Here is a 13675-nt window from a genome sequence, read left to right on the forward strand (position 1 = left end):
AGGTTATTGATATTTCTCCCAGCAATCTTGATTCCAGCTTGTGCTACTTCCAGCCCAGCGTTTCTCATGATGTACTCTGTATATAAGTTAAATAAGCAGGGTGACAATATACAGCCTTGATGTACTCCTTTTCCTATTTGGAACCAATCTTTTGTTCCATGTCCAGTTTGAACTGTTGCTTCCTGACCTGTATACAGGTTTCTCAAGAGGCAGTTACATGCCCCCAAAGTTGTCATCATACTCCAAGGATGGTCAAATGGATCTCTATAAAGCCATTAACAGGACTTCCCTGGCAGTCCAGTATGCTTAAGACTCCAGGCATCCACTGCAGGGAGCATAAGTTTGATTCCTGGTCTGGGAACTAAGATTCCTAATGCTGTGTGTCATGGCCAAAAAAAATTTTTAAGTAATAATAAAATTAAACAACTAATTAGGAAATGTATCTCTTGCCTCTACAGTACAGAAAATGTAATTTTGGAAGATTCTCAGTGGAGGGAGGTTTTTATCCATTGATATGTAAGTTGACAGAAAAAAATAACACTAGGAAGCAGATGGACAAGTCATTTGTTTTCTCAATCTCAAATGGAAGTAACAAATTACTATAATGTAAAGGAAAAAAGGAAAGAGTAACATAAATGATGCAAGATATTAATAATATTCAATATTTATCCACTGTAGCACCCTGATGCATTATGGGGAAAAAATAACAAAACATTGGGACACATCCATTGAACCCTCAATTTTATACTCTCAGAGGTAACTGAGGAAATATAAGCAAACAGATGATCTAACATGTCTTCTGTTAGATGTATGTTGTGACAGAGACATAGCAATGGGGATTGTACCTGTGGGTCTTAGTTGCTTTGGGGGAGGAATTAGCAAAGGATCTGTCAACTGGAAAAAAAAAAAACACTGTGAGAGTTGCAAATTAAGTTTTATCTAGGGAAAAATGAGGACCGTAGCCCACAGACAGCCTCTCAGATAACTCCAAGGAACTGCTCCAGAGAGGTAGGGGAAAGTCAGTATGTACGTGATTTTAGTGAAGGGGGATACATGCAGTCAGGCGCACATTTTGACAGAAGGCTGCTGCTAGTCACAAGGAGCAGATGTCTCCTTTAATGATTTTAGTGCTCTTCTAGATATGAGAAGATATAAGAAATTGAGTTCATAAAATCTCCTGAAAATGGATATCTAAGCCCTGTCCTACCAGTTTTTCCCAGAGCACAGAGTGCCTCGTTCCTGATTGTAGTGGGAATTTCTAATAATGTACTTTCACAGCCTTGAGAAATTCCACAGAAATAGCACCTGGAAAAACAGCATATATCAAGAAACTGTGTTAATGATTGTCTTTCATGTTTTTCTTAAGAATAATCTCCTTGTTACAAACCCCAAGGCCAGACCCAGAAGGGAGTATGACTGCGAGCATGGACCTTGGAACACTGGGTCAGCATTAGGCATGAACACTGCCTACGCACTTGCTGATTGCTCCTGAGACTATCCTAGAAGGGAACGACCTGGGGTATAAACAAGGAGATCTGGACTATGTCGAGGTAGTGTCTTGGGAAAGATAGAGCAAAGAAAGTTTTGTAGTCTGTAATTAGAAATAAAAGCTGGACTCACGGTGGACTCTCAACCTCAGTACAATAGAGGCTGCAGGTCCCCTGACCCATTGCACCAGATTTTGTGTTCTGTTTTCATTCTCGTCGCTCGCTCCCGGACCTTTAGGGCAACACCTGATCTCCACCCTGAACTCCTTTCAGGGTGTGCTGAAGGTCAGCAATTGCAGTGACAAGTGACTCCATTATTGTAGAACCAGATGGCAAGCATCAGTTTTAGCTGGCAGTTCCTAAGGAAAGGAGCCACGCTTTTTTTTTTTTTTTTTTTGTAAATAACCAGATGGTAAATATTTTAGGCTCTGCTATAGTCCCTGTCACACCTACTCAACTCTGCCATTATAACTAGCATGAGAATGTCCATAAAGCATTATTTATCAAAAAAATCACAAAACAAAATGTGGTGTAGACTTTAAGTCCATTTTTGCAAACACACACATACAAGTCAACAGACATAAATTTGTTTATGAAGCACTTACTATAAGCCATGAAATTAAAAGAGGCTTGCTCCGTGGAAGAAAAGCTATGACCAACCTAGACAGCATGTTAAAAAGCAGAAACATCACTTTGCCAACAAAGGTCCGTATAGTCAAAGCTATGATTCTTCCAGTAGTCATGTACAGATGTGAGAGCTGGACCATAAAGAATGCTGAGTGCCAAAGAACTGGTGCTTTCAAACTGTGATGCTGGAGAAGACTCTTGAGAGTCCCTTGGACAGCAGGGAGATCAAACCAGTCAATCCTAAAGGAAATCAACCCTGAATGTTCATTGGGAGGACTGATGCTGAAGCTCCAATACTTTGGCCACCTGATGTGAAGAACCAACTCATTTGAAAAGACCCTAATGCTGGGAACAACTGAGGGCAGGAGGAAAACGGGGTGACAGAGAAGGAGATGGTTTGATGGCATTATCGACTCAAAGGACATGAATTTGTGCAAACTCCGGGAGATGGTGAAGGATAGGGAAGCCTGGCATGCTGCAGTTCATGGGGTCAAAAAAAGTCGGACATGACTTAGCAACTGAACAACAACACACTACTGCCATGGAGAACAGGACAGCATCCAGACCCTCATGATGGAGTGTACATGTGGTAAAGGGTTAGCAGTGTTTTTTTTCCTATCGGTTACAATGATCATATTTTACTTTCTTAATTAAAAAAGTAATAAAGCCATTATCCTTCTCAAATATTTGAACCTTTTTTTTTAGTTATAAACATTATGAATTAGAAATAGATAAAGAAGATGGATAGAAAGATGCTTTCCTTAAAAAAACAGAGATTGAGAGGGAGAAATTAAACCTTTTACATTTCTCTCATGATTTCCTGGGCTTTCCCCAATAGCTCAGCGGTAAAGAATCTACCAGCAATGCAGGAGACTCAGGCTCAATCCCTGGGTCAGGAAGATTGCCTGGAGGAGGAAATAGCAACTCACTCCATTATTCTTGCCTGGAGAATCCCATGGACAGAGGAGCCTGGTGGGCTACAGTCCACAGGATCACCAAGAGTCAGACAAGACTAAACGCACAACAACATTTCATGATTTTTCTAGTTTCTCATGACCCAGTTGGGGCTTCCCTGGTGGCTCAGATGGTAAAGAATCTGCCTGCAATGAAGGAGACCTGGGTTCAATCCCTAGGTTGGGAAGATCCCCTGGAAAAAGGAATGGCAAACCACTCCAGTATTCTTGCCTAGAGAATCCCATGGACAGAGGAGCCTAGCAAACTATAGTCCAATGTGAGATTTTCAATGATAATTTTTCAAAGAAAATTTTTACATTTGCAACTTCTTTTTAAGGAGAGTTTACTGACCTTTTAAAATATTTATTTCATTTATCGGGCTCTATCAGGTCTTAGTTATGGCTTGTGGGCTCTCTCGTTGTGTACAGTTAGTTGCTTCTCAGCCTGTGGGATCTTAGTTTCCCCTGCTGCTGCTGCTGCTGCTGCTAAGTCGCCAGGGATCAAACCTGTGTCCCCTGCATTGCAAGGCAGATTCTCAACCACTGGACCATCAGGGAAGTCCCTACATTTTTATCTTAACAGCAGTGAACTTGACTCTCATACAAACTGCTCACTTTTATACTGACATCCTTTCCCCTTTCTTGAGTGTTTGAATTTTATTCATGCTTTTCTATATACCTCAAGGAACCTTTTAGGATAGGTTTGCAGGTGGTTTATTCTCTGAGAAATAACATGATAGTTTTCCCTCTTAACCACTGTGGAATGGCATCTTGTAAAAGAGATTCTTGAGGCCAGCCTATAATTATTTGACCCCTTAGGAGTAATCTAGTATATCTATTTTTTAGATCCCTACACATTTTTAGTTATGTCTCAAATGTAGATTTCTATTTCATATATTGATTCATGTATGCATGCTAAGTCGAAAGTGTTACTCACTCAGTCATGGTAGACTCTATCCTGTGGACTGTAGCCCACCAGGCTCCTCTGTCCATGGGATTCTCCAGGCAAGAATACTGGAGTGGGTAGCCATTCTCTTCTCCAGCGGATCTTCCCAAACCAGGGATCAAACCCGGATCTTTTGCATTGCAGACAGATTCTTTACAGTCTGAAACACCAGGGAAACCCCCTTGGGAGTAGTCTATTATATCTACTTTTTAGATGCTCACAAAATTATGTCTAATATAGATATATAGATTTCTATTTCATATATGCATGCCTACATCCATTCACCTACACACACACACACACACAAACACACACACAGAGTTTATTTTATATTTATATCTCTCTTAGAAAACATTGTGTTTTGCTTCTCTTCTTTGACTTTTTTTCCTGACCCTCAGTAACTTCCTCAGATCAATGGGTTCAACTCTGAGGTTTTCTTCTTTTATTTCAACTCTGTCCCTTCGTTTCTTCTACAATTCCTATAGTGTGGTCTCTGTGATTCCATTTGTTTCTCCTAGATTTGTCATCCTTATATTCCATTTTCTCTCATCATTTTTAATATCATTATCTTTTTTATTTGAGTTCTGGGTAAATGTCTTGAGTTTGTCTTCTACTCTACCCATTCAGTTTTTCACTGTATCCTATTTTCAAGACCCATCTTCCACTAATGTTTTCATTTTGGTAGTCAGGTTTTCCATCTTCAATCAGTTTTTCCTAAACTTGGATTTTTCCCCCCATTTCTGAGTGCTCACTCCAGTATCATGATGGCATTAAAAAAAATCTTTATTGTTAACATGAATCAGAAATTGTACATAGTAAATCCACTTCAGATTGTTCCTGTTGATCTTTTCTTGAGCTGCAGTCTCTTTTCTTATGTTCAGTGATTTTTCTGCTTGCTCATCCTTAGAAATAAAGACCTGCTTGCCAATATAATGATTAATGTAAGTCGTGGCCTAAATCAGCCAGCATTCCTGATAAGACCCTTCACACTTTAAAGGGAGAAGAGATTTTTTTTTTATTGGAATATAATTGCTTTACAATGTTGTGTTCATTTCTGCTGTACGATGAAGGGAATCAGCTATATGTATTCACATATCCTCTCCCCCTTGAACCTCCCTCTGACCCACCCCTCTAGGTCATCACAGAGCACCAAGCTGAGCTCCCTATGCTATACAACAGCTTCCCACTAGGTTAACTGGTTCACACATGGTAGTGTATATATGCCAATCCTAATCTCCTAATTCATCCCACCCTCCCCTTCTCTGCCTTTGTCTACGTGTCTGTTCTCTCCGTCTACATTTCTATTCCTGCCCTGCAAATGGGTTCATCTGTACCATTTTTTTTATTCCACATGTATGTATTTAATATAGTATATTTGTCTTTCTCAATTTTCATGACCAAGGTCAACAGCCTGTAGGAAATGGACGAGAGATAGCTATAAGGAAACCCCCAGGGCTTTTCTCCCAACCATGAACCTCAGACATACCCTGTTCTTTCCTGTGACCTTTGGCTGGGGAATAACCCTCCAGCATCCACTAGCCTTCCACTCTGGGGTGGGGCCTCAGTGCAGAAGCCACATTTGTACCCCATAACTAAACCTTTTTCTGCTTTGTCTCCCACAGGATCGCTCGCATGATTCGTCAGGAGAGAGGCAACGCCCTGCTGGTTGGAGTGGGAGGCACAGGAAAGCAGTCTCTTACAAGGCTCGCAGCTCATATATGTGGTTATAGATGTTTGCAGATTGAGTTGAGCCGGGGGTATAATTATGACAGTTTTCATGAGGACCTGAGGAAGCTGTACAAACTGGCTGGTGTAGAAGACAGGAATATGGTTTTCCTCTTCACAGACACCCAGGTACCTATTTAAATAACCAAAGAGCAAGAACAGGAAAGGGAAAGGCTACCCATTCCAGTGTTCTGGCCTAGAGAATTCCATGGACTGTATAGTCCGTGGGGTCACAAAGAGTTGGACACGACTGAGTGACTTTCACACAAAAACAAGAACAGGAAAAGGACACTTGTTATAATCGCATGTGTCCTTCGAATAGCTTGTGTGAATGATGTAGTTCAGGGAATCTTTCCATCTAATAACAGAGTTCTTGGACCTTATAAAATACTACTTCTTTTAACAACTATAACTTCCATCTTTAAATTCTACATAAGAAAATGTAATCAGAGGTTAAGAGCATTAAGAAGGGACTTAACTTGGAGAGGAAGGACATAGACAGCAGAAGGTGATAAACTATTTCTGTGGAGGCAAATATAAAAAAGTAATTCCCTAAGTGAGATCAATTAGAGAGATATGCTTTACTCAAGAAAAGGGAAAAATAATGGCTATATTTTAGTTAAATTAACTTTAAAGTAGGATTACATCCATGTCTACCACAACCAATTTAACTGATTTTGAATTTATTCTCTAATAAAGTGGCTCAACTGCTAAAGAATCCACCTGCAATGTGGAAGACCTGGGTTTGATTCCTGGGTTGGGAAGATCCCCTGGAGAAGGGAAGGGCTACCCACTCCAGTATTCTGGCCTAGAGAATTCCATGGACTGTATAGTCCATGGGGTTACAGAGTCAGACACAACTGAGCGACTTTCACTTCACTTCACTTCATTTTCTACATTGATTACACTTGGGTATTTTAATATCAGGGAAAATAAATAACTAATAAGGACTTACTGTATAGCACAGGGAACTCTACTCAATACTCTATAATGGCCTATATGGGAAAAGAATCTAAAAAAAGAGTAGATAAGTATATGTATAACTGATTCACTTTGTTTTACATCTGAAACTAACACAACATTTTAAATCAACTATACTCCAATAAAAATTTTAATACATATATATAAATTTTTTAATTAAAATTTTCTAATAACAGAAATCAGCCAAAGAATAAATGATAAATCTTACACATAAATATTTTAACTTCATTTTAGTTTCCAAAACACTGTAAACATGACTAAGTATGATCACAAAATGGGAAAAATATTTTTAATATATGTTACACGCAGTGAGCTTGTATCTGAGTTTGTAAATACCTTTTACAAATGAGAATTGAATATGTGGCCACCACCAGCTCCCCACTGGGCCCTGGGAGCTGCACGTGGAGGCACTGCTGGGGACGTCAGTGAGCCTTGCCACCTCTGCGAACGTTCCGCAGTGTTCGCAGAGTGCACATGCAGTTGATCCTGTGGATCCCAGTAGCCAGAGTGGAAGAGACATGACCTTCACATACCACATGTCCCCATATTTGATGCCCTGCCTCCTAGACCTGGAGTCTAACACCCCAGTGTGCCCCAAGCTACAGGTAAAAGTCTCCCCTTACTAAAATCATCCCATGAAATCTGAAAGAAGTGATTGCTTCTTCGAATGCACTGACACTACTTAAGTCTACAGGGATTGCGAAGAATCGGGGGAATGTAACTCCACAGTAAACCTCCTATAACTGGCCCCAAGAAATGGAGATCCACAAGTTGGCCCACAAAGAATTCAAAATAATCATTCTAAAGATTCTCTGAGAGTCACAAGAGAACACAGATAAACAATTTCATGACATCAGGAAAATAATGCAAGAACAAAGTGACAGCAAGTGACATCACCAAGATGGCCATATAGCTCAGTCCCCACTTTGCTCCGCCCCACAAGAACAACTAACAGTTATTCATGGATAAGACATGGAGAAAGTCCTAGAACATGAGGGTGAAGCTGAAGCATACCCCTGTGCCACAGAAACGGAGACAGACCATGTTAGAAGGATAAGAGGAGCAGTTACACACTGACCACACTGCCCTACCCCCAGGCCATCACAGCACCACATTAAGAGGTCTCTCCCGAGCCTACCAGTTCCTCCAGTGGAAAGAAAGAGGTCAGGATGGACATCCTGCTCCCCAATGTTCTGGGCCACACTGGGGTTTCACTCCAGTCTCAAATCACAGAGATGGTGAGAGACTCTGCAGCACTTGACCCCTAGGAATCCAGTTGTGTTATAGAAGGCCTGAGGATATAATAGCCAGCACTCTGATCATGACAGACCAAGTTCTTACCCTGAGCACCCAAGTAGTGGTCCAAGCCAGCAGCTTTACTCATCTGCAGAGTCAGTCTGACCAAGGAGCTCAGCAGATGCAGATCTGCCTGATTCAAAGTCCTCAAAGGAAGTGCCTTGCCAGCCCTGGAGCCTGGTCAGGGCCCCCACTCACCCAGGCAGGGGAACTGAGTCACACCCTGCTCTCTGCTGAGTGTAGCTCTTGGCCCTTCCCAGCCAAAGAACCTGACCAGAACACCTGGAAAACTGTGTAGCCCAGCAGTGCTTAGGAGAGTCTGGCAGGAAGAGCAGATCATCCACACAGCAAAGCCAGTGACCCACTCAGCCAGGCAGGATGGCTAGAGTCAAGACCACAGACATCCTTGCACATGAAGCCAGTTATTCCACTCTGCCACGACAGGAAAGCTAATTCCTAGCCCCACCTACTGCTAAGTATAGTACCCAGTTCTGATAGTCTAGGAAACCTGATCAGAGAACCCAGGCAATCACTAAGTTCATCCTATAATCAGCAAGTTCATCCTTGCTCATTCAAAACCAAGCCGGAAGTCCTGTCCAACTGTTCTCAGCCAGTAGCATCACCCATGACCTCAGAGCTCAGGCATTGTCCTCACCCCAAAATAGACACTGATAGCAAGTCCCACCTGCTCAAAGACGTTACCAGTTGACATGTCCAGAAACGCAAACTGAGCTGACTGGCCAAGAACAATCTCTGCCGAAGTGAACCAGTAAAATCTGGAAGGGGACATCGTTTACTCTTCTTCTGGAATTTTATCTCATTCCTGGAAATGGCAATCCACTCCAGTATTTCTGCCTGGAGAATCCCATGACTAAAGGAGCCTCGTGGGCTACAGCCCATGGGGTCACAAAGAGTCAGACAGGACTGAGCTTCTAACACTTTCACTTTTCTTTTATTTGCAACATACTTTTCTGTTGCCTCATTTTGCCTAATTCTGTTTTTATTTCTATGCACTAAGTAGGTCATTCTCATTCATCATTGCTCTGTAAATAGTTGTAATTTTGGTGTCCCCGTGGGAGGAGGTGAGCTCAGGGTTATCCTGCTTTAACATCTTGGTTACTTCCCAAGATTGTTGTAGTTGTTCAGTTGCCAAGTTGTGTCTGACTTTTGCAACCCCATGAACTACAGCATGCCAGGCTTCCCTGTCCTTCACTCTCTCCTGGAGTTTACTCAGATTCATGTCCATAGAGTCAGTGCCATCCCTCCATCTCATTCTCTGTCGCCCCCTTCTCCTCCTGCCCTCAATCTTTCCCAGCATCATGGTTTTTTTCCAGTGAATTAGCTCTTGGCATCAGATGGCCAAAGTATTGGAGCTTCAGCATCAGTCCTTCCAGTGAATACTCAGGGTTGATTTCCTTTAGTATTGACTGGTTTGATCCCCCAAGGTTATCTTCTTTTAAAGATAAAATTAACTCAGTGTGAATTTTAGATCATATATTTGCTTTATAATGTATAGGAAGTAAATGTAAAATGGTTGACTAACTTATAATGACCACTCTGCTTTCTTCTACAGATTGTAGTGGAAGAGTTTCTAGAAGATATAAATAACATTCTGAACTCAGGTGAAGTGCCTAATTTATTTGAAAAGGATGAACTGGAGCAGGTTTTAGCAGCCACCAGACCAAGAGCAAAAGAAGTAGGAATTTCTGAGGGAAATAGAGATGAGGTAGGACATGTCAAAATGGTAATAAGATTTTGGAAAAGAAAAAGTTGTCTCAGCCTTTTTCCAGTCATCCACAAACCCTTTTAAGCAGTCCATGGATAGAGTTTTTTCAATGTAATTTGTTTTTAATCCTATGTACTTTATTTCCTACATTTAAAGCATTGGTTCATGAGACTTCCAGAGATGATTAGGGAAAGCACAAAACAGAATCCCTACTACCTACAGAGGGTCATGCTGCTGCTGCTGCTAAGTTGCTTCAGTCGTAGCCAACTCTGTGCAACCCCAGAGACGGAAGCCCACCAGACTCCCCCGTCCCTGGGATTCTCCAGGCAAGAACACTGGAGTGGGTTGCCATTTCCTTCTCCAGTGCATGAAAGTGAAAAGTGAAGGTGAAGTCACTCAGTCGTGTCCAACTCCTAGTGACCCCATGGACTGCAGCCTATCAGGCTCCTCCGTCCATGGGATTTGCCAGGCAAGAGTACTGGAGTGGGTTGCCATTGCCTTCTCCACAGAGGGTCATAGTCCTATTCAAACTGGAAAACTTCTCTTATCCTTCTTTAATACAAGTTTATTTCACACACCCCCAGTGCCCTGCCTGAGGAGTTCAGTGCTTTTGACTCCGTGTCCTGTCAGCAAGAGGGCTTCCCAGGTGACTCAGTGGTAAAGAATCCTCCTGAAAATGCAGCAGACTCACGTTCAATCCCTGGGTCCATCATGAAGATCCCCTAGAGAAGGCAATGGCAACCCACTGCAGTATTCTTGACTGGGAAACCCCATGGGCAGAGAAGCTTGGCAGGCTATAGTCCATGGGGTCGCAAAAAGAGTTGCACACGACTTCACAACTAAACAACAACAATAGCCTATCAGCAGAATAATGAAATGCATTCTCTTTCTCTCTCTTACACACACACGCACAAAACACAGCTGCGGTCCACTCTCATTTCTCCAACATTGTGCTAGATTCTCTAAGCCACTCTTTGTCTATCCCAGATCTTTCTCTTCTTTCTGCATCTTATCTTTTTTGGCCACTCTTTCTCATATTGTCTCTTCTGTGTCCTTTCATGAGAATTCCCTCCACTGCTAGGTCAGGACTTATGGGCACAGACAACTATTATAAGCAGAAGTGGCTTTAACACTGGGAGGGCTAAACAAAGGGATGCCATGCTGAATTCCTTGGAATGATTATGAAATGACACTGTAGAAGTCAACAGTCAGGGACACTGCTGTGTCTGCCACAGTCATTCTGCTGAGCCAGGAAGCCTCTACCCCAGAATGCTCCTGCTTCAGCTCCCAAGCCATGTATCCCCCACCATGTTGGGAGCAGCTGAAGTAAGGAGCCACATCCAGGGATAGTGACAGGAGGTCCATGCCATTTCTGCTGGGCTCTGCACCTGCAAAAATTCTCGCCCTGCCCCGTGTCTCTCTCTCCCAGTGGTCTTCTACCTCAAAGCAAAATTTTGTATGAACACACCTCTCCACTTTGTTCAAGGGGTCTCTCAAATCCACTGATGAAGAGTGCTCATCTCACATCCCAAACCCAACTTGCAACAGAGTCTGAAAATTTTCATTTAATCTTTTGAGTCTGCATGAGAAGAAGGGACTTGGAATGGGATGTTAAAACAATTCACGCATCCACTCCACAAACTTTTTAAATTTGGTATTGGTAGAGTCAGATGCATTAGCCAGCACTTCTTTTCATCATGGGTTCAGCCTTATTCTAAATTGAAAGTATCTTTCTTTTTGTCAGGTGTTTCAGTATTTCATCAGCAGAGTCCGTCAGAAGCTGCACATTGTGCTCTGCATGAGCCCCGTTGGGGAGGCCTTCCGGTCCCGATGCCGGATGTTTCCATCCCTTGTGAACTGCTGCACCATTGACTGGTTTGTCCAGGTCAGTAACATCACAACATATCTCTTTAAGAAGTTGGACTTGCTTGACTTTAATTTTTTTTTATTAAAGTGTAATTGATTTACAGTGTTTCAGGTGTAGAGCAAAGTGATTCAGTTACATATGTATTCAGTTATACATATGTACACATGTATATATATATTGGATTATTTTCCATTTAGGTTATTACAAAATATTGAATACAATTCCCTGTGCTATACAGTAGGTCCTTGTTGTTTATCTGTTTTATATATGTGAAAGTCTTAGTCACTCAGTGGTGTCCCACTCTACAACCCCATGGACTGTAGCCCACCAGACTCCTTTGTCCATGCTATTCTCCAGGCAAGAACACTGGAGTGGGTGGCCATTCCCTTCTCCAGGAGATCCTCCCAACCCAGGGATTGAACCCCAGTCTCCTGCTTTAAGGGAAGATTCTCTACCATCTGCTGCTGCTGCTGCTAAGTCGCTTCAGTCGTGTTCGACTCTGTGCGACCCCATAGACGGCAGCCAACCATCTGAGCCACCTATATATAATTGTATGCATATGTTAATCCCAAATTCTCAATTTACCCCTGCGCCCACCTCTCCCCTTTAGTAACCACAAGTTTGTTTACTACGTCTGTGAGTCTGTTTCTGTTTTGTAAGTTCATTTGTATCATTTTTTTAGATTCCACATATAAGTGATATCATATGGTATTTGTCTTTCTCTGTCCAACTTCACTCAGTATGACAATCTCTAGGTCCATCCATGCTGCTTTTAAATGGCAGTATTTCATTCTATTTTATAGCTGATTAGTATTCCATTGTATATATGTGCTTATGTGTGTGTGTATATATGTGTATATCACATCTTCTTTATCCATTTATCTGTATATGGACAATTAGGCCACTTCCATGTCCTGGCTATTGTAAATAGTACTGCTGTGAACATTGGGGGCCGTGTATCTTTTCGAATTAGAGTTTTTATCTTTTTCAGGTATGTGTCTGAAGTTGCTTGATTTTAAAAAGGTAACACCCTGTCCACTAAGAACTCAAGGGTACTTACATTAGCTTCAAAACCCACTGGGAATTTACTCACATACAAGTGTTGACAATGACAATCATTAAACAAACACAAATAGAATTTGTAAAGAAGAGGAAACTATTAAATTTGTCAATGTAGAGGTTATCAGTGATCTTGACAAGAGTTATTTCAATGGAGTGATGGGGGAGATGATGCTGTGAAAGTGCTGCACTTAATATGCCAGCAAATATGGAAAACTCAGTAGTGGCCACAGGACTGGAAAAGGTCAGTTTTCATTCCAATCCCAAGGAAAGGCAATGCCAAAGAATGCTCAAACTACCGCACAATTGCACTCATCTCACACACTAGTAAAGTAATGCTCAAAATTCTCCAAGCCAGGCTTCAGCAATATGTGAAGTGTGAACTTCCAGATGTTCAAGCTGGTTTTAGAGAAGGCAGGGGAACAAGAGATCAAATTGCCAACATCCGCTGGATCATCGAAAAAGCGAGAGAGTTCCAGAGAAACATCTATTTCTACTTTACTGACTATGCCAAAGCCTTTGACTGTGTGGATCACAATAAAATGTGGAAAATTCTTCAAGAGATGGGAATACCAGACCACCTGACCTGCCTCTTGAAAAACCTGTGTGACATGGAACAACAGACTGGTTCCAAATAGGAAAAAGAGTGCATCAAGGCTGTATTTGTCACCCTGCTTATTTAACTTATATGCAGAGTACATCATGAGAAACGCTGGGCTGGAGGAAGCACAAGTTGGAATCAAGATTGCGGGGAGAAATCGATAACCTCAGATATGCAGATGACACCACCCTTATGGCAGAAAGTGAAGAAGAACTAAAGAGCCTCTTGATGAAAGTGAAAGAGGAGACTCAAAAAGTTGGCTTAAAGCTCAACATTCAGAAAACTAAGATCATGGCATCCGGTCCTAGCACTTCATGGCAGATAGATGGGGAAACAGTGGAAACAATGGCTGACTTTATTTTTCTGGGTTCCAAAATCACTGCAGATGGTGATTGCAGCCATGAAAT

General features: G+C 41.9%; 1 protein-coding gene across 1 annotated transcript in view; it reads left to right on the forward strand.

The window, feature by feature from the left end:
* DNAH6 (dynein, axonemal, heavy chain 6) overlaps positions 1-13675 on the forward strand; it is a 280222-nt gene that overhangs the window by 162493 nt on the left and 104054 nt on the right. Inside the window, exons 47-49 of the mRNA XM_010862179.1 lie at positions 5636-5867; positions 9589-9741; positions 11486-11626. Coding sequence (XP_010860481.1) covers positions 5636-5867; positions 9589-9741; positions 11486-11626 — 526 coding nt within the window. The remainder of the gene's footprint in view (positions 1-5635; positions 5868-9588; positions 9742-11485; positions 11627-13675) is intronic.

The sequence above is a fragment of the Bison bison genome, unplaced genomic scaffold (assembly GCF_000754665.1).
Source record: "Bison bison bison isolate TAMUID 2011002044 unplaced genomic scaffold, Bison_UMD1.0 scf7180017864480, whole genome shotgun sequence".
NCBI classification, from domain to species: Eukaryota; Metazoa; Chordata; class Mammalia; order Artiodactyla; family Bovidae; genus Bison; species Bison bison.